The following is a 24609-nucleotide window of genomic DNA, read 5'->3' on the forward strand; positions in this document are numbered from 1 at the left end:
TCCCCTGAAGGCAAGGAGGTCCCACTCAGGGGTCGCTGTCCTGAGGTGTGCAGTCAGGGCCCAGCGTGCAGATGCCCAAGCCTCCGTGGGAGTGTGCAATCTGAGTGTGGATGCCTACTTCCCTCCTCCACCCCGGGATGGGTAAGTTGGGGGACTGGGCTTTGAGGAGGGGGAATGCACATCCCTGGACTGGCCTGAGAGCCTGGGGCTGGGAGCCTACCAGGCATACTGGGGTAGCTCTGGGCATACTGGGTGTGTGCCCTTCCTGCCTCTGCCTCTGGGCAACCTACCCTGCTCCCCTCGGTCCTCCCATCCTCCTTCACCAAGGAAAGCTTTGTGCCTTTGCTAGGGCAATTGCCGTATTCTGTCTGGCTTGAGCCTGGCTTGCGAATCTTTGATGGCCAAGACGGCTGTTGATTCAGTAGTGGTTCCTCGTCCTGAGCAGTTAGTTGGTGCTCAGTGAATTTTTGGTGGATGAAACTAGACTGAATCGTGGGGCACCCACATGCCTTTTTTTTCCTACTGAATTTTTACAACATACAAGGCTTTTCTAGGGGCTTTCATTTTATAAACGGTGGAATAGCGGTAAGTAACTTGGGCTATTCTGTATGGAGCAGCATCCTTATTTGAAGTTTTTGTTTTTTGGTTTTTTAATGGTAATCAGCATGCCACTGGCCTGAACAGGTAAAATGACAGGAAAAATAGTGACCACCAGCCAGGTGGGCTTTTTCCCTTCCTCTGCCAGCAATGCCAACCCCTTTCCTGACCAGGCTATGAGCTCCTTGGCTCTCTGAGCCATGCTCTCTGTGGTGCAAATGTAATTTAATGCAAGAAAGACCTCACAAAGGACATTGTTTTTCTAGAAGTTTGGATTTAAAACAAGTAAAACTGTTCTCATCCATCTGAGCTGGCTGTGCTACCAAGCCGCTATTTGGAGAATCCCGATTCTGAATCCCAGAGTCGTCCCCCAGCCCCATCCAGGCTGCTGTGATTCTGAACCTGTGCTGTTGCAAACCCTCTAGGCCGTGTGGTTGCATAACCCTGGCTGGCTCCTTGGTCCAGCGGCTTTTCTGAAACTGAGAGGGGAGCTTCAGAGCGAGGGCTGGGAGTATTCCTGGGGCCCTGCAACTGTGACTTTGTCACCCAACAGTGATGGGAACTTCTGAGGAAGAAAAGCTGCAGCAAATGATTTCTTATTTAATGCCATGCTTGACAAAGGCACTCATGTTTTGGGATCCCAGGAGAAAACACTGAAGAAATTTTAACAAGGGCTTAATCCATCCCCCCATTTAACAGATGAGGAAACTGAGGCCAGCTTGATGGCCAGCCCTGCATGCAGTGTTAGGAACTAATTGCTAGGAACAGGGTGATTTTCTTGAAAGTTCTTCAGCTTTGAAAGGCATTGGGTGCCAAGGCCAGCTGCCTTCACAGGGAGCGCTAGGGGGTCCGAGTGAGCATATGCCAGCTGTGGGCTCGGCTGTGTTCCCTGGTGGTTTGTGGTGTCCCTTTCCACGTTGGATTTGCCCCCATGTCATGGTAATCATAGGTGGGACAGAAATGTGCTCTACCATCCCAGGGGCTGGGGAGCTTCTCCTAGCGTGAGTGGTCCTGATTAAGGGGGACTGTCCAGGTTTCCTGGAAGTGGGCACCTCCCTGGTGAGCAGGGCACCCTTCTGACTGATCCTACCCCCAGGCTTCACTCCTGCCTCAGCACCTGAAACTCCCCAAGGACGAGCCAAAAAGGACAGATGGAGCCCTGTGCCACGGGTCAGTTTCTTTATTAATTTTGACATTTGTTCAGCTGGTGTAGGGAGAATGGTCTATACATCAGAGTGGGCAAGGGGAATTCTCTCCCGATTACAGAGCATGTGGGAGAGAGTCAAGAAAAGATTTATTTTCATAACAATTAGAAAAATCAAGGTAATTCAAAACGTCTAAAAAGCGTCTAATGTGCAGACTGCAGCATTCTCTAGGCAACGTGTGGAGACCCCAAACTCCTCCCCTAACAGCTCCTACTAGCAACCGCAGCGGGCAGCCATGCCGCCGGGGGGGCCCGGGCGGCGGGGCCAAGCAGCCATGCGGTACGGAGCGGAAGGTGCCAAAGCAAAGGCTGGGGCCGCGGGTCGCGCGGGGCTCTGCGAGGGGCTACGGGGGTCTGCTGCAGTGCCGGCCTGGGGCAGGAACGTACAGGATCCGGGCGAGGGTCGGGCCCTGCGCCTGTCTGCCTGGGGCCAAGGGGCTGGGCTCGGGGTGCCCGGGGACGGGCGCGCGCTCCAGCCGAGCCTCACCGCCAACAGCGGAGCAGGCTTGCGCTCCTGCCCCAAAGGGGTGGCCGGGGCCGCTCTTGCTCGGGCACAGCCCTGGGGGCCTGAGGCCGCCAGCTTGGCCTTCGCTTCCCAGGCTGGCCCCTCTGAAAGCAAAAGCGAATCTGCCCAGACCAACAGGAGCGCCTAGGCCGGGTGGGGGCTCCGCGGCGCCCGGACCGCCCCCTGGGCTGGGCCGTCCGCATGCCCCGCTCCTCCGGGACCTGTGCAGCCGGCGACAGGCACAGGACCGTGGGCGCTATGACACTGAGGGAGCTTCTGTGCTACTTGGAAGGTGTGAATGTGTTCTGAGGACACGTCAGAAGAGTGGCAGGGAGGAAGGTGACTGGACACCCACGAACAGTGGCTCTGTGACAGCCAGCAGAGCCTGCCAGTCTCTCTCTGGCCCTGGAGGGCCCCCGCCGCGCAGGGCGGGGCCGGATTGTGCTGATTCGGGCCTCCCTCTGCCGGAGGCTCTAGTGTAACTTTTAAGGCTCTTCCCTGGTGGCACCGAGGCGAGGAACAGCCAGCTGTCTGTTTCCTTCCTGCTCTGACCGGGGCCTGGCCTGGGGGGCGGGGGTCTCCTTCCTAGCCTCGGGCCTCCTGGTGGTCAGCTGCTCTCTCCTCCGGCTTCCCCTCCCCTGGGCTCGTCAGGAGTGGCCCCTCCCCCGCCTCTCCCGGTGGGGCGGAGGGGCTTGGTCAGAGCGGGAGCGCGGAGGCTGCCCAGCCTCGGCCCCCATCCTGCGGGCTGCCTGGACTTAGAGCACCAAGTTCGCTCTGGGAGACCTTGGGGGTTGTGGCTGACTTCTGAGAACCCGCAGATACATTCACCAGCCCTACTCCCTTCCTCTTTCACTGAAAGACAGGCTGTAGCTCCTTCTCCCGCAGCTTGGAGAAGTCCTCAGGAGCTGAGCTGTTAGTGCTTTGCACATACTGCTAAAGTGTTTCTATTGGTTTGCATAGTATTTATTATTTTTCATATACACAAGGCTGATTACTGTACAGTTTACACTTTGAACACAGACTATGATAGAAGTGCTTGAAGATATAGAAAAACCTCTTCTCTATTGAACATGCTGGTGCAATCCTGGGACGGCCACCAACCCAGAGAGAAGACCCTTGCAGACGGGGCACTGGCTCCCTCCGAGCCCTACAACTAAGCCTGGGGTCCTCACTTCAGATTCTTAAGTCCCTAACACAAGGAACCCCGAATGCACTCCAAAGGTAATGACTTTTCCATTGGAAGATGATTAATATTGAAACTGGCAGAGAGAGAGAGAGAGAGAGAGAGAGAGAGAGAGAGAGAGACAACATTAAAAAAAATCCAGTTTATCCACAGGAGATTCTATACAGCTTCGGACATCACAGTAAAATCTGTGTGTATACTGACAGAGGGGAGAGGTGCCTGTGTGTGTTTCCTCAGGGTGGTGTGGAGCGTGGGCGGAGGGGGGGGCGCCCACTGAGGAGGGGAGGAGATTCTCACCAGTGGAATGGAGGTATGTGTGGGTAGGGAAGGCTGGCAGGTGAGGAAGCGGGATTAAGGTGCGGAACTGATTTCACGCCTAGTTCTCATTTTTTTTTTTCTTTCCAGAAAGCCCACATGGATTTCTTACAGATGAGGTTGAAAAAAATAAGTACCCTGTAACAAGTCGAAATTAAAACGATTTAAAAAAATATATCATCCCCAGCCACAAAGAGCCCTTGTTCACTTCTGTGTTCGAGTGCTCTCTCGAGCTTGCTTTCTGTCCCTCTCTCTCTCTCTCTCCCCCTTCTCGCTGCTTTTGTCCCGGTTCCTGACAGAGATCCGCTGTCAGCTGTCGCTAGAGGCAGGGTTGAGCACTGCAGGTCATGCGTCTGCAGTCAGTCGTTCATGCGGTTGTGAGACTAAAGGAAGTCCCTTCCGGAGATCGGCCATCAGCCTAGAGGAACACTGCGCCACCGTGCGGCCCTCCCGTCCAGCTCTCCTCCCGTGTGCATGGCGGAGTGTGTGGAGTTCAAGGGTTGGGTGTTGAGGTGTGATCCTGAGGGACACAAAGAGAGAAGGAGACACTTAGAATTTAAAGGTGCAGCAACCAGCAAAACTCCCAAATACTGAGTTTTGTGCTGGTTGCTCAGGTAGGGTCTGATTCAGGAAAAGCAGCCTCCGCAAGCAAGGCGATGAGCAGAAATGTGTTGAGCTCAGAGCCCCTGACCTTCCAGAAGTACCAGCCATCCTTGCCCCGCGCTTCCCAACCCCGACGCTGCCTCTCAGAGGTGGCTGACCTGGCCTGTACTAGCTCCCTGCCAAGTGGATGATCCCCTAGAAAACCCTCCCGTGTGGGTGCTTTGTGTCTCAGGGAGGAGGCGGGAGGCTCTGACGCTTAGGAAGAAATCCCCATGAGTAGGTCTTGTGCCTACGAAAGGGGCCATGACCATGAGCCAGGCTTGTGCCAAGAGAGGGGCGGGGCTAGGCAGCAGCACCCTCCACCTTCTCAGTTCAGTTCAGCCAACATGCACTGGAGTCTGCTGTGCGCCAGCCCCGGGGTCCCTGAGACGGAGCCAACAAGACCATGGCCTCCGGAGCTCATGGCTTCAGGGGATCACACTGCCTCTTTGGCACAGGTCCACAGCTCTTTCGATATGTGTGTGTGTTGGGGGGGGGGGGTCTAGCTCCCTGCCTGTGATCGTGGCCCTCCCAGCTGGGACGCCGTGGTTCTCCTCCCTACCGAAACGAAGTTCTGCCTACCACCCTCTAGACCTCTCCTCCACAAAGCCTTCCTGATAACTCCGGCTCACTCTTGTTTCCCTCCTCTCATCTCTGGAAACTCTTCCTTCCTGTCACTACCTTTCACACAGTGTCGTCACGTGGTGTAGGGTTAAGAGCATGAACTCTGAAGCCAGACTGCCTGAGTTCATATCCTGTCTCTGCCAATTTCCTGCCGTGTGACCTCAGTCACATTATGGACTCTCTGTGACTCAGTTTCCACTGCTATAAAAGGAGGGCAGCTCTTTAGATTGTTGTGATGTTTAAAAGAGCTAAAGAACTGGGACTGGTGTGGCTGGGTGTGGTTGGGCATCCTCCCACAAAGCAAAAGGTGCAGAGGGTCTCCACTTCAACTCCTGGTCAGGGCACATGCCTAGGTTTCGGGTTCCGTCCCCAGTCGGGGGCAGGTATGAGAGGCAACCAACCAATGTTTCTTTCTCAGATCAATGTTTCTCTTCCTCTCTTTCTCCCTCCCTTCCCCTCTCTCTAATAAGTAAACAAATAAATATTTTTAAAATATAAAAGAGCTAAAGATATATAAAGTGCTTTGAACAGTGAGCGGTATGCAGACGTAACTATAAACGGGCCCTCTGGAAGTGCTGCTGCCCGTGGCCCATCTCTCCCTTTCTGTGTCTGCGCTCTTCCCCAGACAGCAGGGTGAATTCTTCGAGGGCAAGAGCGGGCCTGGCCCCTGCAGCGGGTCCCCACGCTGCCTGAGTAAGAGGCCTTCTGAATTGTGAGGCTGGGGAAGACAGGCTACTGTCTCCCACCTACTGTTCTGCCCAGGCAGGGGGCAGGGGGCAGGGGAGAAAGTTCAAGGGGAAGAGACGTTCTGTGGTAACTGCTCGTTTCCTCTTTGGGTGAACTGGGACCCCAAGAGGAGCAGCGGCAGGTCCAGTCGGGGCACCCAGGCAGCAGCAGGGGCAGGGCGGGAGTGCCAGTCTCTTGGCTGCGTCCAGCATTCCTCCCAGCCCTACAGCTCTTCGCCTGGCCACCCCTTGAGGAAGGTCTCACCCCACAGAGAGCGTAGAAAATGCCCCTGCTGTTGCTCGTGGCTGCACTGGGCAGGCTCTTTTCCTTAATTCACCTGTCTGTGCCTTCCCACCTGTTCCCACCCTCTGTCCGGGTCCCTGGCTCTTTCCTCTCCTCAGTACCGGACTCCAATATACCTGCAATGTCTGGGAGTGAGGGTGGACTGCAACTGCCAACAGCCAAATGAAACGCAACCCCTCACTTCCCTGCCCCTTCGAGATTGTTGAGTTTTAACCTGAATAAAATATTCTGTGGTCAGAAGTAACACAAGACTTGCAGCCACCATGTCTGAATGGAAAGTGTCTGTTAAATAGGAAAACAGAACGAAACAAAAAACCCAGCAGCCTTTTCATGCTGCAGCTTTCGGGGAGTCCCCAGAAGGCGGAGCCAAACAGATACAGAGGGCTGCCAAGAACCAGAGCCCTGTCCCAGCTGCTGCCCACAGCCCTCCAGCCGCCCTGCGCCACGCTGTCACTCTTGACGGCACGGACACCCTTATTCTCGGACCCAAATACTCGGGCACAAAGCAGAACTCGCCAGCTGTTACCATCCGCCTCAAACAACCAGGCCTCGGCCAAACGGCAATTATCTAGCTTCTTAAAAACCACCAGACAGCACGCCTCCCATATCCGCCAGGCATCAGATGCCCAATTCTTCCCCAGGTGGGAGTGACTGTGGGGACATCAGAAGGGGCAGTTGGGGTCTATTCTGTCCTCACTGGGGGTGGGGGTGTTCTGCCCTTTGGGGGGTGAATCACATCTCTGAACAAACTATAACTGTCATTCCTTCCAGCTCCCCTTTTAACTATAAAGCCTGCAACTGTGCCACATCACCTCTAGGTGGTTCGTAAGAGAAAACCACCACCAGTCATCATAACTCTTCCATACACATAAAAACCACCCAAGGAACTGATGCGGAAGGCAGAGCTCCGGAATTTTAATTCAGTAGGTCTGGGGCAAGGCCCAGGAACCTGTATTTTAACCACACTCTCAGAAGACTGAGTTACAGGGATGTGGAAAGCACTCGGAGCAACAGTGGATTAGAACTTGACAATTTACCGAGCCCTTTACACAAACATAAACTCATCAATCACCATAACCACCCTGTACGGGGGAATACCCGTGTCATTGCTAAGTTCCGGCCAAGGAGCCCAAGGCTTCAGAGGCCAGCTGCCTTGCCCCGGTCACAGTGCAAGTAAGACCTGCAACTGATGGAGCGCCCGGATACACATGCTCTCTGCCCTTCACAACGGCTACCAGGGCTCTCTTTCAATCTCTTTACTGAGGTGTAGCACACACTCAGAAGGGACTACTTTCAGCCTCCCTCGAGGAGGACGAAGCTCGGGGCCGTTAAATGACTTGTGTGAGGTGATACAACCTGCAAATCGGAGGAGCCAGGTCTTCCATCTAGACCCCCAAGCCCCAGCTCTCACCCTTTTTGAAAGACATGCAGTTGATGCTCGTTACCTGCAGTAATGTTCTAAGAAGCTGCCACGAGCACTGGATCAGCCAAGACTGAGCCACTGCTCCTACGGAAAACACAGCGTCAGGTCCCTGCCGGCCTCTGTGCACGTTATTGTTAGCCATGTTCCGTGTGTGTCTTCTGTTTAAAGGCACCTTCTTTAATACATAGCATTGCTTCACTACACTGAGCACACGGCCAACAGCGCTTTAACTCACACCTGAGTGAAGCTTATTGAACACATGTAGTTTCTCCTGAAGGCACATCACAGCCTTCCTGCACTTGGGAACACAAGACAGCTCTCCCAACTCTAGCCTGGGAGGCCAAAACAGTGAAATCACCAACAGACAGCCCAAAAGTGCAACAACAACAAAAATCCACCCGTGGCACCAGAGAGACCGCAGAAAGACCCTTGTTTGCGGTCTGCGAGCTGAGACCAGGGCCGAGCGCCTCGTTTGACCTCGGCTGGGAACAAGCACCCACCGCGCATGTGTCCATGAGTGACCCTGGAAGTGCTGGGTTGCCTTGAGGGTTAAAATAAATCTGAGTTAGTAGATGAATCTGCAAGTGTGAGATCCACAAACAATGAAGGCCGAGGGGGTGGTAGCATTAAAGACCAGAGAGCTTTCTACCCCTTCACCGTCTTCTCTGCGGCCTGCCTTGCTGGGAGGGGGGCCTGGCAGGCTGCAGGTTAGGCTCTTTGGGACCCAGGCCGGTGTCTGCCTCATCACTGGCTCCCTCACTGCTGTCCCCACCTCACGCTTCCCTGGCCTTTTCTTGGCAGAAGCTCCAGCACTGTGCTGGAGCCGGGCTGGCCTGCCTTCCTGCCACCCAAGCTCAGTGGCTGGACCTGCATGCCCTGTGGGTGGTGCAGTGAGATCATCCACAGAAAGTTAAAGAAATAAAAGTCCTTAGGTTCTGCCCTTCTGCCCAGGCTGGCTTCTGGGCTGCCTCTCCCCTGCTCAGGAAGGCCAGGAGAAGCCCAGGCAAACAGAAGCTGAAATTTAAAGTCCCTGCTGCTGCTGCTGCTGCCGCCGCTACCATAAGGAACACAGGGCTGAGGGGTGTACTTTTGCTTCCACTCTCCGCTTTTTCTAATTATGTGCATCTTTGGATTATTTCCAGGACTGGTCACAGCTAATCTCCTAAACCAGCAGCCTGGTGGGACCCTCCCCCGGCAGTCCCAGGGTTAACACTGTGACCTCCTTAAGCTGCTGAGGATTCAGGTCTAATTTTATCCCATAACTGGATCTGCCAGTCCTCTCTTTTGCCCAAGTGCTGAGGTATGTTGGGAAGCCCAGAGTCAGCACTTCTGGTGGCTGGGGAGCAGAGGCAGCAGCCCTGCTTTGTGCCGAATGCAGAAAGCCGCAGCGGGCTTGCCGCTCAGCCCAGAGCCGGGCCCTGGGGGTTTAAAAACGGCAACAACCCGGTCAGTGCTGCGCTGGGACCACAGTGCTTCCTCGCTTCCTGCCGACTCCCACCCCGATGCATCCTGTACTGAGCTGCCCCGAGCCGGGCGCAGTGAAGAGCCTCGGGGCAGCTCAGTACAGGATCCCTCAGGGAGGACGAGGTCAGAGCTGGCCGCTGAAGCCCCCAGCACTGCGTGGCCCACTGGAGAGCCTTCGCCGCTGTGTCTCCTTTGCTACACATCACCACACGCCCCGGCTTCTCAGCCTCACCACCCCATGCGCAGTCACGCATGCTCCCACACAGCCCTCCTGACTCGTAGGGAAGACACCATGCACCCCTGGGCCTGTTAACTTTGCCCTTTCCTAGAAATCAGGGGAGCGACAGGTTTTAAGAAACACCAAGGAGAATGGAAGCCATCCATTGGTGGGGACTTCCAAAGGGTCCCAGGTTCAAGAGACAGTACAGTTCCACGTCTGTCACTGTTGGAGCTCTTCCTAGGCACATGGGTTGGAATAGCACAGCCTAGACAGACTCGGGTCCCCTCGCTGATGCCCTGTCCTCATCTTCCAGATCCCGTTGCTTGGTTTCCAAAATAATATCACTATTGAGATTATCAAGCACTTTTGCTCATCCAAGCATTTTTCAACTCTGTATTTTTGTACTTCCTGAGGGGTAGGTCAGGAGATATTGATAACTGTTTTCTCGAAGAGGAAATCGAGACTCAGAGGCACAGTGAGAAGGTGGGGAGATGAGAATCTATGCCTTGGCACCACAGCTGTTCACCCTGCATCATGCTGAGCAGAGGGGCGGGGTGAGGATGGGAGCAGCCATTGCCAGGGCCAGTCACTCCACGAAGACCAAGCCATGCAGAGAGAATGCAGAAAGACTCTGTTACCTCCAAAGATGCCATTGGAGGGGTGCTCGAGATCACTGTTTCCCCCTTTTCAGGCTTGCCCGCTTCACTATCTGAGCCCCCTTCCTGCCCTCTAGCAGGTCTGGCTGCAGGCTGCTCCCTCTCAGCTCCACCTGGAGACAGCAGCAGAGACAGAACACAGGACAGATCGCACAGAGAGACGGGCAACAAGTAGGCAAGAGCATGAAAGGCATCATTTGGTGGCAGTGGGAACACTGCCCCCTGGGGAGGAAGGAAGGCTCCAGGGGGAGCCTGGGGAGGTCAGCACAGGGCAGACTGAAATCCAGAGTGGGCTGGTGCAGAAGTCAGCGGCAGGTACAGGAGCCAGGCCACTTGGAAGAGCAAGGGCCTCAGAGGCCACGGCCACTGCAGTACCTTGATGTGTTTCATAAAGTAATCAATATCAGCTTCCAATTCCCCAGGGTCTTCCGGGGGCCCCTCAACAATCACCTCCTCGTGCTCCTGGGTGTCATCGGCACCGGATGAGTCTATCTGCCGAACAACTTTGCGAATGATCTGGAAGAGAGGGAAGGGAGAAGGGGCTGGTGAAGCCATAAAGACAGAGCTTGAAAAGAGCAAGTCCCTGGGGATGGTGTTGAGGGGCAGGCAGCCTTTGTCCCAAAGTGGCAAGAACAGGACAGGTCTCTCATTCCCATCACTGTGTGGAAATACTCGCCCTGGACAGCCTCAAGGGGACTAGAATTTGCAGAGGGGTCTTAGCAGGTTCTAATGACCAAGGTTGGACCACACATATAACTTCTGTCCAGCCAACAGCATTTCCTCTGCTTTTTGGTAGCGAAGGAAGTTTACGCTGTCTGTGTTCCTCCTGTGCCTGCAAGCTCCTGAGGGCGAGGACATTGCTTTTCCATCTATAGTAATTCGATTCAATCCACCACTCCCTTATTCATTCATCCAAATATTCTAACAACTGTTTACTCTGCCCCTACCACGTGCTAGGATGAAAACACAAACAAGACACAGTCCCTGCCCACAGGGAGCTCGCACGCAGTAGGAAAGACAGAGGTGAGGGGTCTGCTCCAACGTGGGGTGAGCAGCACCATAGGTGGGCACATGCAAGGTCTCCCTTTTGCTCCTTCTTCTCCTTTCTGCCCGCACCTAGCAAGGTGCCCAGCCCTTGTTAGGTAGCTTCATGTCTAGTGAATTAAAATCTGCTACCAATTCAATGCATTTCCACATCCTTTTTAATTTAAGAGGTGGGTGACAGGCCGGGGACCACCACACTGCTGTCTTGCAGCCCTTTTCAGGGCTGGGTGTCACAGGACCAGGTCTGGGCTGCTCCCTGGGGGTCAGTCCTGCTGGAACAGTGTAGTGGGAACTCAGTTCAGGTGGAAAGAGGTAAAGTGGCTGCGAGGAATGTCATGCCCAGATCACAGAAGACAAGAGCGCCTGGCACCCGAACTGACCGGTCTGAGCCGTGCTTACCCCTCGGTTAGGGCGGCCACCAGGGAGGCAAGTGTACTGCCTGCCTTTTTAGCCTTTGGTTCTCCTGCCTCCCCCCAGCTCAGGGGACTCTCTGCACCCACCTTCTTGGTGACAATGTTGCCCTGCTCATCTGTGAATTGCTCCTCAGTCACCTGCTCCCCTGGAATATTCTGAAGCTCATTCCCCTGCAATTAGAGAAAGGGAGAAAACTCAAGATTAATAGGCGGGAGTTAGGGAACAGGATCGGAGGATGTGGAAATAGAACAGCAGCAACAGCAGCAGCAGCAGCAAGAGTCACGGTCTGACAAATCCCACCCCAGCAGGAAACTCCAACTCAGCATGTAGGGGCAGCCAAACGGGCCTCTGCGAGTGAGTGCAAGAGGCACCCGGTGGGGCCATGGGGATTGAGGATGGAGCCCAGGGCTTATAAGAGCTGCGTGTGCTCATCCCCTTAGCAGCACGGGGGAGCAGGCAAAAGAGGGGCAATCATGCAAGTTTCATGGAGGAGACCCCAAGGGAGTAAGGGAGGCACCTAATTTATATTCCTCCAGTCCTTTGCAGCGAAGAGTGCCCTTGCACAGACACCACCGCACTGGTGTAACTTGACGACAGAAGCAGGGTAAGAACAGGCCCACCAAATCCCAGAGCTGGGTTTCTCGGCCAGCACAGAGGGCCTGTCCCCTGAGGCCCTCTGGTCCCTTCTCTTCCAACGTGTCTCCTGACCTGCGTCCGGCGCCTTGCCCCAGACCCCCCTACACACATCACAGCACTGTGCCCTCTGCCCCGGAGCCCTGGCCTCCGGCGCCCCCACCTCCAGCTCCAGCCCTGCCTCCTGCCTGGTGATTACCTTCAAGAGGACCCGACGCCGGATTACCCTGGTGGAGATGGTCTCCTCGTCATCACTCAGGGCTTCATTCTCCCCCAGCTCCTTATCCAGTTCCTGGTGGATGTGCTTTAGCACAAAGCACAGAGAGCCCTTAAAAATGTGCATCACATTCTGGCAGCTGACCAGGAAGAAGCCCAGCAGTACTAAGGTGACTAGGAGCTGGGTGATGAAAGCCCACATCCTCACCAGGCCAGCCCTCCGGGGACCAGCGGGGCCAGGGCTCTGGCTGATGCAGGGGTCCGACCTCTCATTCTCTTCTTGCACCCCTGAGTCCCCGTGGGACCCCTTCCATTCTCACTCCACAGTCTCTAGGCAGGAAACTGACCAGCCTCTCTCTAGAACTGCCCGCCTGAGTGTCCTGCTGCTGAGCAGCCCCAGGCTCTGCCCTCACGCCTGGGTGACGTCAGCCTCCGATAATTTTAGCTTCCAAACCAGCTGCGGGGGTTGTCCAACTGGGCTAGAAGGAAGCCGGCAGGTGTGCATGTCCTGGGCACTGAAAGCTCATGTCAAAGTCACCGTGAGAGACCCCGCCCCACCCCACCCAAGAGCTTGAAGAGGCCCACGGCCCCTTGCCTTTCCTGCCTGCCTGCCCCCATGTGAACTAGAGGCAGTTCTGCCCAGGGAAACTTTCCCATTCAGGGACTCCAGAAAATAAGGCATCCGGGGAATGCAGCTACTTGTGTGTTTCCCCGGGCTGCTCCTGCCCGTGATCAGAATGACGTTCACCCCCTCTCGTGGGGAACCAGCTGATGCCCTGGAGAGTTAAGGGTTCACTTCAAAAATAGCCCTGGGATGAGTGACGTGCTCGGGCCCAGCACAGCAGGGTCCAGCACAGGTGGCAGGGCCCGTACCGTTCCTTCCCATCAGCCCCTTTGCTGGGCACAGCAGCCCTGAGCGTAAGCGTGTAACGGGTGTGTCTATTTCAGGCCTGTCCTCAAAGGCTCTTCCCCGGCTGGCTGTCAGCGCCCGCCCGCGAGGAACAGAACGACGCACATGAAACTCGCCTTTCCAGAGCTGATTCACAAATGCAGCCGCAGCAGCTGTGGCTGAAAGGAATTCCACTTTCGGGATCAGGCTGTTCCTGCTTGAGTAGCAGCCCACGTGGCAGAGAGAACAAAGAGCTGGGACACAACAGTGACCCTACAAGGGAAAGCTGGGTGCCTCCCCTGGGCCTCAGCTTCCTCGTCCGTCAGACAGGGGGGATTCAAGCGCTCTCCCTTCCCCGTTCTCGCGAGTGCTGTGCGTATCAAGGGCTGGTAAGTGCCACCACTATGAATAGTAACAGCAGACACTCACCACAGTGCCCACTGCTCTGCAGGCACTGTTCCACCTGTACTTCACCCACTAACTTGGGCAAGCCTCGCGACGGTCCTACCACGCAGATTCTATCACTTTCCACAAAGGAAAAGAAGGCACCAAGAGGTTAAGCAAGTTGCCTAGTGAAAGAGTAAGTAAATGAAAGAGTCAGATTTCACTGCCTCATTTCAACAAGAAAGCACTGGAAAAACAGAAGCCACAGCAGGTTCAGTGTTGGCCCAGCCACAGAGTCCAATTTCAGGAATTTCCCTCAGGTCCTCAGGGAAGGACTGGCTGCCTTATAGTCATTTCAGGCCCGCCTCCCATGTCCCAAATTACTGGGCATCTCTCTATCTCTCTGTCACTATTTTCAGAGATTCACCGGAAATACCAGCAAATGGGTACTTGGCAAACCGGCACCTTATATGGACCTCATTACTCTCCCTGGGGCCCTGTCAGGTGATTAGGTCAGCAGCTCATCCACACCATCCAATCTTGCTCTAGGCTGGGGAAGCCTTAGGTATGGTACCTGCCGCCGCCCCCCCCACCACGGGGTGGGCAGGGCGGGGGGAGGAAGGAGATCTGGACTGTCCTGGCTCTGACACTGGTTCCCTGTGTGACCCTGGAGACTGATGCCCTCAGCCACTTTGGGTCTCAGGTTCCTCACTTACAAATGAGGCAGTGGGACCAAATGACCCAGAAGGTTTCTCCCTTGATCCTCTGGGGAGGTCCTGCTTTCTCCCCAGGTCTCCCCTCCCCCAGGCTGACTGCAGAGGAACAGAATCTTCCTCTTTCCCAGGCAGTCAGGAGTCCAAACCCCGTTAAGAGCTCTCGTGCTCTGGGCCAAGTTCGTGCTACTAGAGCAGCAGACGGTGGTACCAAGGAAGAGCTTGAAGCAAAAAAATGAACAGGGTGGGCTGGGGTTAAAAATGGACACAGCTGCCTGTCTTGTCCGAGGCACATACTTGGCAAGGGCACATTCTAAATAAAACCCGATTTAATTCCTAGCAGCTTTGACAGTCAGCAGCCTAGGACCGTTGTGGAGGCAGCCGAGTCCTGCGGTCCCCAGAGGTGACTGCTAGGACCGATTACAGAGGGGGGCATGGGGAGAGAAGAGAAGAAAGAAGCAGACGGAAAGGGACAAAGAAAGCCCTTCCCGGATGACGGAACGGCACAGACAGAACAGTAAGAGACCGAAGAGATACAGAACATACCGTTTATGCACATATGAAGAATACAAAGGCACAGAACAGCGGCACAGATTTTCTGAGAACCCATAAATTAAAAAGACATATTAATAAGATGTCTGGGATTTGCTTCAAAATCATACAGGGGAGGTGGGAGAGAATGGAGGGTGGTACAGATGAGACAAGATGGGCCTGGTGAAGTGTGCAGGGCAAGTCAATATGATACTGTCTGTTTTTGTATGTATTTGCAATTTTTCATAATGAAACTTTTTTCAAAAACCACATTAAAATGGATGTCTGTGGGAATGGGGAGGGGCAAGAGAGTAAGAATGGGGCATGAAGATAAAAGTGAATGAATAAAAACAGTTCAGTGGGACAAACTGAAAGGGACGGAGGGAGGGTGATGGAGAGGCTGGGAATCCAGAGGGGAGGAGAGAGAGCCTGTGGCGCGAACGTTCTTCCCACCCACCCCCTGTTCCCCTTTGCTGAGCCCACCCACAGAATCACAGCACTCCCCCCAGGTGAACCTGGCGATAACCCATTCACTCCTCATTAATCCATTGGCTCCTCGTCTACCAGTGACAAGTCAAGGTGCCAAGAAGAGAGTGGCTTGTCCACAGCCACACAGACCATGGAAGGACCAGAGTGAGCCCAACACCCAGTTCTCTCAGCTCTGAACCTTTTCTAAAAATTGATGGAAAAAGGAAACCAACAAGAACCATGGCCTTGGGCCAGCCAGGCCTCACTCAAAGCCCACTTCTGATCCTGTGACCTTGGGCAAGTTGCTCAACATCAGCGGCCGGATGGGAATGACCTCTGAGAGCCGGGGCCATTGTGAGGATGGTGCCAGCACTGGCTGTGCCTGGACACTCAGGAGCCCCACTCAGGTCAGTGCGTCCCTCCCTCAGCGGGGGTCAGGGCGGTAGACTAAGGCCAAGGAAGCTTGTAGGGAAAGCAAAGTCACCACCACAATTTCTAAAGAAAATGAACCTGCTCGGCTCTGGGCTGAATGAATGGGAGGTCGCCTGGGCCTCAGGCGCCTTCTGGCACTGGTGCAGGGTCCTCACCTTTACCACCTTGGAGAAGGTGCGCTCCGCCTCCTGTGCCCACTCTTGGAGGTCTTGTCGTCTTCGTTCCTGGCCAGCCTGCAGGTGCTCGGCCTCGGGCTGCCCTGGCTGCAAGTGCTCAGCCGCAGCCACCAGGACCCTCTCGTACCCCCGCGCCCCGCTGGGCTCCAGCACTTTGTCGGTGGTGACTGTTCTCTGGAATGAGCGTGGGCCTCGAGTGACCTCCTCTTGCCAGGAACCTTGTGCAGCATCTTGCAGGTACGAGACGATGGAGCCTTCCCCCTCCCAGTCCTGCAGTCTGGGGCCCAGGAACAGAGAAAGGACACCTGGTCACCCTTCAGTCTCTGCTCTTGCAGACATCCGCCCCCTCCAGAGCCCTGGCTGACCCAGGTCACAGCCTATACAGCCCCCCAAGGGTTGGCAGAGAGTGTGCAAACCACACAGCTGACTGCCTTGCCCAGAGAGGTACCAATGAGCCATCCGTGCTGTCCAGGAGGGCAGGGCTATGGGTACCAGTGCCACTGGCCCCTCCCTTTGCGTGGACGGCTCCACTCCGGGCTCACACCGAAGATCCAGTCGGGGGGCCTCCACACCCATCAGCTCATCCCTCCCCTGCAGCCCTCCAGGCCACCGCGCCCCACAGTCCTCATCTAAGTGCTCATGTGACACGTCAGTCACGCTTCCCCGGGAACAGGCTCCTCCAGGGCTTCTGGGACACCACATTTGCTTGGTCCCCTCGTCCATCTCCAGTCACTCTTTTCCAGTGTCCTTTGTTGGTTCCCCCTAATCTCCCTGACTTCTGAACACCAGAGCACCCCAGGGCTCAGTTCTAAGGCCTCTGCTCTATCTACATCCGCTTCCTCAGGGAGTCGTTCAGTGCACCGCTTTCCACCCCGTCCGTGTGCTCCTCACACCCAGATGTCCGTCTCCAGCGTCTCTTCCTTGCCGCGCAGATGTGTGGCCGCCTCCTCCACATCTCTGCTCTGGATTTCTAACAGGCGTCTCGAGGACAGCACGGTCAAATTCACACTTACGACCTTCTCCCCGGGCCTGTTCCGCCCAGTTCCCCCCACTGCAGTGAGTGTCACCTCTTTCAACTCTCATGAAACAGCCCGAGCACGGCCACTTCTCGCCACCACTGCCGCTGCAGTCCCGGCCCATGCCACCGCCAACCCGGGCCTCCTAGCCTCTCTCTCTGCTCCTACCCTTGCCGGGTCAGGCCACTGTCACGGCACTTGTCAGGTCACCTCACAAGTCTGCTCAGAGCCCTCCAGGGGCTGCCCATTCTACCCAGTAAAGGCTTGCGTCTTTCTGTGAGTCTCAAGTCTGACACCTCTGGCCCCATTACCTCCCTAACCTCATCTTCCTTGGTCACTCTGCTGTAGGCACAGTGACCTCCTCACTGTCCCTTGCCTGTGCCAGGTGTGCTCTACTTCAAGGCCACTGTACCAGCTCGGCCTTCGGCTGGCTGTCTCCTCTCAGCTATTCGCACGGCTCACCCCTAATTCCTTTAAGTCTTTATTCCAACACCACTCTCCCAGGCTTCCCTACCTACCCTGTCTGCAATTTCAACCACCCCCTCTCCACACACACATGCACCTCCTGCTCCCGTTCCCTGCTTTACTTTTAATTTTATCACTTATTACTAGTATTTCTCTTTTAATTACTCTGAATTTTACTTATCTTGTTTACTCTCAGTCTCCCCGCTAGAATATAATCTTCTTACAGGTAGAGACGTTTGGTCTGTCTTGTTCAATGCCATGTCCCCAGTACCTAGGCACTTTTGTAAGTGCCTGGCACACGGCAGGCACTCAATCCATATTGCTGGGTGAGTGAACAGAATTTGTCTGTCCCCACTGGGAGGCTGACCAAGGGCACGGAGCCAAACTGTAACACTGAGGCCGAGCACTCAGGCCTTCTGGTTCCCCGTCCAGTGACCTCGCTGTCACAGCGGTGCAGCGGCCAGCACGCAGGCGGGTGCCCCGTCACTGCTTGTTGAGTGAAGGGCCATCACGGGTTGCTGGGCGATGGCCCTTTTCGCAGGAAAGCCAGTATTTCAGTTTGAATCCTCATACGGTCGGTCTGTCCAGTTCTGCCTCCTGCTCAGAGGATTCATTTGGGCCCCTAAACTAAATAAACCCGTGCTGTCTCACCTTCTAACCGACCTTCCTTCTCCTTTTCCTCCTACTAAGGTATTTGGGCCACACTGAGTGGACCCTGGGAAATGTCCAGTCAGCATGGGCTTTTGAGTTGAGCAATGTGGGTGGGAAGAGGAAATGAGAACAGACTTCCCATGGCCTGGCCAGACCTGAGCTCCTTGGGTGGTCATAGCCTTCTGGGAACACATCAACTGTATCTTTGCTTTAGAAAAAATGTAGGAAGCTCAGTAATATGGAAGAGAGAGCCGCTGTCACTTGTTTCCTGTACCAGTCCAGGAAGGCGAGAGCAATACCCGCCAACTTGTCTGTCTCCTCTCTCTCTCACCCTGAGCCCCACCCGGCCCTCAGCACAGCACCGGGAGTGTGGAGCCCTCGGCATGGAGACGAGTCGGCCCAGGCCTGAGAGCTCTCGGTGTTTGCAGAGGTGCAGAAGGCCCTTCTCCCCGAACTGCCACCCATGCTTCCTTGCTGCTGGCACAGTACCAGCCTTCTTGTCATGGGGAGCTTGGTGAGGAGTTACCACAAGAACAACCATCTCTTAAAAGTCAAAAGCTCTGTTCTGCCCTTGATAAGTCCACCAGCCTCACTCTCTCAAAAGGGTAAAGCAGAAAGGGCACCTTTATCAGCTCTGCCATGCAGGCTGTGTGACCATACAAAGGACTGTCTGGGCCCTGGTGCTTTTAGGTTTCTAAATATGGTCTTCCATGATAAGCACCCAACAGTGACAGGGGCCCTGGGCGCCCAGCCCCGGCTGCACTCTGGAGACACGGCTCCTCCAGGCCTTATCTTCTCTCTCCTAAGTATGCTTCACACGCCCAGCCCAAACCCCGAAGCCTCTTTCCTGCTAGCCACCCCCAGCAGGTGTCTTGGGAGGGACTGGCCTTTGCAGACCACAGCTCCATTCTTACAGGACAGAGGCCTGAGTGAGGACCGGGGAGCTTCAGAGCAAGCTGGTACCTACAGAATGGATTTCTCCTAGGGCGTTTAGAACAGAGAGTCAGGGTTAGCCGCAGCACCTAACTATTCCCTCTGCACTCACTGCCAGGCACAGTCTCACCCAGAAGCCCAGGAAGAGGAAAGGCATCCCACCATGGCAGCCCCGCCCTTACCTGTCCTGGCCGGTCTCCATCACCCGACTCACAGTGGGGGATTCTGTGATGCGGGCTTGCACCTTCTGCTGGCCTGAAACAAGAGACACTTCATTCTCTGAGTCCCGCCCTGCACCTGTCGAGTCCTCCTGCCTCTCATGACCTGGCAGCTTCTCTTCTGACCTCTGACCTTCCTCCTGGTCAAGCAAATCGATAAGGCCATTTGTGGCATCTGAATCCACTGTGTCGTCCTCCACAAGGTCCAGAGAGCCCAGTGTGGGGCCCTGGGGTCCCTCGGAGAGCGTGCCCTCCAGCTTCCACTCGTGGCCGGTGGCGTCAGAGTCCTCGGCCTTGCTGCACTCCAGAGAGGAGTCCTCAGCAGTGACCAAGGAGGGTGTGAGGCCCGCGGACCACACCTGCATGTCAGACATCTCCAGCATGGCGTCATGCTCTGTGGCCGCCAAGGGGATGGCGTCTATGATGGCCACCTCGTTCCAGTACTGGTCTGCACGCAGCGGAGAGGGAAGCGCGTAGTGCAGGGAGGCAGGGGACAGCAGCTCGTCCTGCAGCGAGGAGTAACCTGGATGGGCAGACAGAGGGCAACATGCTCCAGAAGCGATTTCTGTCACACACGCTTACGTGCAAGACCACGCACACGCACTCAACGGGCACGGCCACGGACAGGCATGCGCATTCCGGGCGAGAGGCTTTCCAAGCTCAAACTCCTTTGCTCAGGCCTTGTGGCTGCTGCCCAGGGCACCTGGGCAAGAGAAACAAGGGTTGGGTGGGGGGCAGCCAGGGAGAGGGGCGGAGAGGAGGGCTCCTTTGCTGGATGGCAAAGAGAAGAGATTGGAATTCTTTTCCAGTTTAGAGCGCTAGATCAAGAAGCCTCGATCCAAAGGGCTCCAATCTGTCTCCAGTCAGAGGAAAACCCCACTTCTCCACGGCTAGGCAGAAAGAAACATTGTTCTTTCTTTGCTCAGTACTTCCCTTTAGTACACTCCTTAGCGTATCTGTCAGGAATGTATCTTAAAGGGAGGGAACAGCCCACGGGGGGCCAGGCTCCGTAACTGAGCTGCCTTGGAGGGGTCTAATGCGTAACCGAACACCCGCAGACCTCCGTGCGGGGATCCAATAGGAAACCGTTTGGGATGAAGTAACTTTTCCTCAAGTTGCAGACTGGTTCTAGACACTGGAATGATCTCAAGAGGCACAAGTGAGGGCCCTAAGGGATCAAAACAAGGGCCAGGTCAGAGGACACCACGAGGCACCAGGCACATCGGCTGCCGCCCGCTCTGCCTGAAAGTTCCTTCTTCACCGGCCCTGAGCTTCAAGCCAGCTCCTGGTCAACAGTGAGCAGGTGGGATTGGCCCGGCCAGCCCAGGATGCTGAGCATGGCCCCCTGGGCAGCACAGCCTGCCCACACGTCAGTTCCTTGCTGACAGGTTCGGACAGGAGTCCCTGCTAGTTTTCTGCTTGCCTCTGGTACTGGTTCCCTGGTGTTCAGAAGTGACTAGGAAGCTGAGTGAGTGGCACGTGCAAGTGTGCGAGGAACCTGTGTGCCAGCCGAATGGGTACTGTCCTGTCAGGTGGCTCTTGCACTCTCCTCCAGCCAGGAGTGGGGGTCCCTGAGAAAAGGGGAGAGCCTCTGACTCCCCTTCAGAGCAGGTGCCACTCTGTGGGTGGGAGGAGGAACTAGAAGCCGAGATTCTCTATTTGGCTCAGCCGGTCTGGGGAACTAGGGAGCAGATGTGTGCCTGTAACCTCTGAACACCCAGCAGAGCCAGAGGACTCTGGGTGTGGGTGCGGCTGCCCCCTGCAGAGTCTCTATCGACCTTCCTGTGTCCACAGAGGCCTTTAACCTAGTACCCAGGCTCTTCATTCTGCCATTCACCAGCGCCTGGACCCCACCCCTGTATCCAGCTCTTTCCTGGGCATGGCCTTTCTCTAGCCCAAGGAGCCCTCCTCACTCCCAACTCTAGTCCTCAGCTGCTGCTCCCCCATTGCTTCTCTACCTCTGACAATACCATCCCCGGCTATCCTCATTCACTGGTTCAACCACAAAGCATTGACTGAGATCCAATTACATGCCTGCTACCGTTGTGTGCGGATTGCAAACACACAGCACACATCAAACAGACAAGTTCTCTTTGGCCTCTTTTTTCATGATGTTTTCCCAACAACTTCCGCTCAGCTTGATTTGCTCCATCTTTGAACCTGCTCATGAACTGTATACTCTCTGTGAAGGCAGGGATGGTGTCTACCTTTTCCTTGCACTTGCCTAGAACAGGTGGGGAATCCACTGGCCCCAATGACTACTGCAGAGTCTCCAGGTATGTGAGGGGGACACGGGAGCAAGGACAGGCGACCTCATCCATAGTTAGTAAAGCCACAATCGCTAACATTTACACGTTTCAATGAGCCAAGAACCATGCTATGTGATTGACATGCTTGTATATCTTCCTTTAATCTTTCCAGGACAGTTTTCTTCCTGCCTGATCTCTACAAGTCTATGTGGCTCCATGTCCCCAAATTAGGAGGAGCAGGAAGAGACCATGAGGTGGTGGGGTGGCCAGCAGGTGGGGTTCTGCAGTGGCAGAGACTAAGGGGATCCCCTTTTGTGTCTGACCAAACGGGGAACAAAGAGGTGGGAGAGTAGGAGAAATGGATGGGTCAAATCATACAACATGAACTCCACGGCACTGCACGTGAAACTGTGACCTGAGCAACTGGGACGCCCCTCCAGAGAAATCTCTCCAGGTATATGCAAGCAGGACTTTGAGAGTCGAGTGATTGTTTTTCTTCCTGTTACTTTGAAAGCATTCTTGTATCATTTCCATGACTAACTGAGCACCTATTTTGTACAAAACATATCTAATAGGTTATTTTAAATGATCACAGCAACCCTACAAGGAAAGTAATATTACCTACTTTATAGATTAGGAAACTAGAGGTTCAGCAACTTGCTTAAGGCACACAATTAATTGGAGTGGTCTCTCCACTAGATTCTGCCACTGATATCTTTTAAAGACAGACTTACTGAGGAATGGTGAACATACACTCCGTGCACATATTTGAAGTAGATAATTCAATTGACAGGTTCTGACATAGGTACACGTCCATGAAAGCACCACCACCATGAACAGAGGGACACTTGTCCTTGAAGGATTCTGCATGCTTCTTTGTAATTCCACCTTTTGCCACCCCGTCACCAGGTCACCACTGACCTGCTTAATGTCACTATACATTAGTTTGCATTTCCTCGAATTTTGTGTAAATGGAATTACACAGTGTGCACTCTTTTTTGTCTGGCTTCTTTTACTCAGCTTAATTAGGTGGGTATCAGCCATACTGTTGCATGTATTGATGATTTCTGCATTTTCATGGCTGGGCTGTATTCCACTCGGTGGACAGACTATAGTTCCTTTATCCACGTACCTGATAATGGGCATTTGGGCTCCAATAGGGGGCTATTACAAGCAAAGCATCTCCCAGAGTGGTTGTCCCATTTTACATTTCCACCAGCAGTGCTGAGTCCCAGTTCCTCCATACCCTCGACAACACTTGGAATGGTCAGTCTTTCCCATTTTATTCTATTGTGTAGCGGTATCTCCTTCCACAGTGGTTTTACTTTGCATTTCCCTAATGACTAATGATGTTGAGCATCTTTTCATGCACTTATTTGCCATCCGAACAGTTACTGGTTAACTGTCTGTTCCAGTCATTTGCCTATTCTAAAACTTGGGCTGTGTGTTTTCTTATTATTGAGTTTTGAGAGTTCTTTATATATTTCTGCATACAAGTCCTATAGCAGATTTGCCAATACTTTCTCCTAATCTGTGGCTTGTCTTTTCATTTTCTTCACAATCTAATTTGAAGAGTAGAATTTTTGAGGAAGCTCAAATTATCAATTTGTTCTTTCGTGGACTGTGCTTTGGTGTCGTATCTAAGAAATCCTTGCCTTATTCAAGATCTTCAAGGTTTTCTTTTGTTTTCATCTAGAAGTTTTATTTCCATGAGTTTTTATATTAGGTTTTAGATGCAATTTTTAATCCATTTTGAGCTAATATTTTGTATATGGTGCAAAGTATGAACCCAAGTTCGTTTTTGCACACAGATATCCAGTCGTTCCAGTGCCTCGCGCTGGAAACGTCCTTTCTCTGCTGGATTGCCTTTGCACTTTTGTCGAAAAGCAGTTGTTCGCACATACGTGGTTCTATTTCTGGACTCCATTCTATTGCACGGATGTGTTTACCTTTATGATAATACCACACTGTATCGGTTGCCAAACTTTGTAAGAAATCTCGGAGTCAGTCAGTGTAGCCCTCTGACTTTGTTCATTCTCCAGGTCCTTTCCATATGAATTGTAGAACTACTTTGTTAATTTCTACAGAAAAAGCATGCTGGGATTTCGGCTGAGATCACATCAAATGTATGGTAGGTCATTTAAGGAGCACTGACAACAATATCAAGTCGTCTGGCCCATCAGCGAGGTGCATCTCTGTCTTTAGTTTGGTCTTTGATATCTCTCAGGCATGTTTTGTCGTTTTCAATGTGTAAGTGTTTCACATCTTTGGTCAGCTGTATCTCCAAGTATTTCAATGTTATTGTAAATGGTATTCTTTTATAATTTCAATTTACAAGCATTCATTGCTAGTATATAAAATTCTATTGATTTTTATACTTTAAAATTATATCTTGCAACCTTAATTAAACTCATTTGTTAATAACTTTTTGTAGATTCCACCGGAGTTTTTATACAAGCAATCTTGTCCTCTGTGAGTAAGTCCAGTTTACTTCTTCCTTTCCGATACGGTTGCCTTTTATTTCCCTTCCTTGCCCTATTGTACCGGCACCCTCACGCAACGCAACAGAAGCAGTGGGAGCAGCTATCATTGTCTTGGCACTGGACTTGGAAGAAACGCATTCAGTCTTTCACCAGTTAGCGTAATGTTAGCTGTTGGTTTTTTGTGGATACCCTTTATCAGGCTGAAGAAATTCTCCTGTTCTTCTGTTTGTCACTCTGTTCTCTGGTGGGAACTTTAATTGCACAAATATGACATCACTTGAAATTGTCAGAGCTCACTGATATTTTTTAAAATTTTCTTTCTGTGTTCCATTTTGGAGACTTTCTATTACTATGTATTATCAATCTTTTCTTCTATAATGCCTAATGTCTAATCTTATCCAGCCTATTTTTAATCCCACATATTATAGTTTTATCTCTGGAAGGTTGATTAGGGTTATCTTCCAGGTCTCTACTTAACTTTTGGAACATCTGCGATACGGTTATAACTGTTTCACCATTGTGGTCTGCTAATTCTGACGTCTGAGTCAGTTTTCGGTTAGTTTCAATTGATTATTTTTCTCCTCTTCATGGGTCATGCTTTCCTCCCTCTTCGTATGTCTGAAAATCTTCAATTGCATGTCAGACATGTGATTATTTTCTTGTTTGGAGCTGCATATCTCCATATTCTAATCAATATTCTTTCTTTTTTTTTAATATATTTTATTGATTATGCTATTACAGTTGTCCCATTTCCCCCACTTCACTCCCCTCCTCCCTGCCCACCCCCTCCCTCCCACATTCCCCCCTTTAGTTCACGTCCATGGGTCATACA

The 24609-nt window shown here is 53.3% G+C and overlaps 1 protein-coding gene across 10 annotated transcripts in view; it reads right to left on the reverse strand.

The window, feature by feature from the left end:
* Nucleotides 1-3257: 3257 nt before the first annotated feature.
* ANK1 (ankyrin 1) overlaps nt 3258-24609 on the reverse strand; it is a 197385-nt gene continuing 176033 nt past the window's right edge. For 5 of the 10 annotated variants that reach the window (XM_045186675.3, XM_045186673.3, XM_053916482.1 and 2 more), the window contains exons 38-42: nt 19010-19568; nt 15742-16039; nt 11407-11490; nt 10238-10378; nt 3258-4324 (exon numbers count right to left, since the gene is read on the reverse strand). In XM_045186675.3, coding sequence (XP_045042610.2) covers nt 4298-4324; nt 10238-10378; nt 11407-11490; nt 15742-16039; nt 19010-19568 — 1109 coding nt within the window. In that variant the 3' untranslated portion in view covers nt 3258-4297. Of the gene's footprint in view, nt 4325-9844; nt 9976-10237; nt 10379-11406; nt 11491-12152; nt 12588-15741; nt 16040-19009; nt 19569-24609 lie in introns of those variants that run through there. The other 5 variants (XM_053916486.2, XM_053916479.2, XM_053916480.2 and 2 more) reach the window with 5 other exon arrangements.

This window comes from Desmodus rotundus, chromosome 13 (assembly GCF_022682495.2).
Source record: "Desmodus rotundus isolate HL8 chromosome 13, HLdesRot8A.1, whole genome shotgun sequence".
NCBI lineage: Eukaryota > Metazoa > Chordata > Mammalia > Chiroptera > Phyllostomidae > Desmodus > Desmodus rotundus.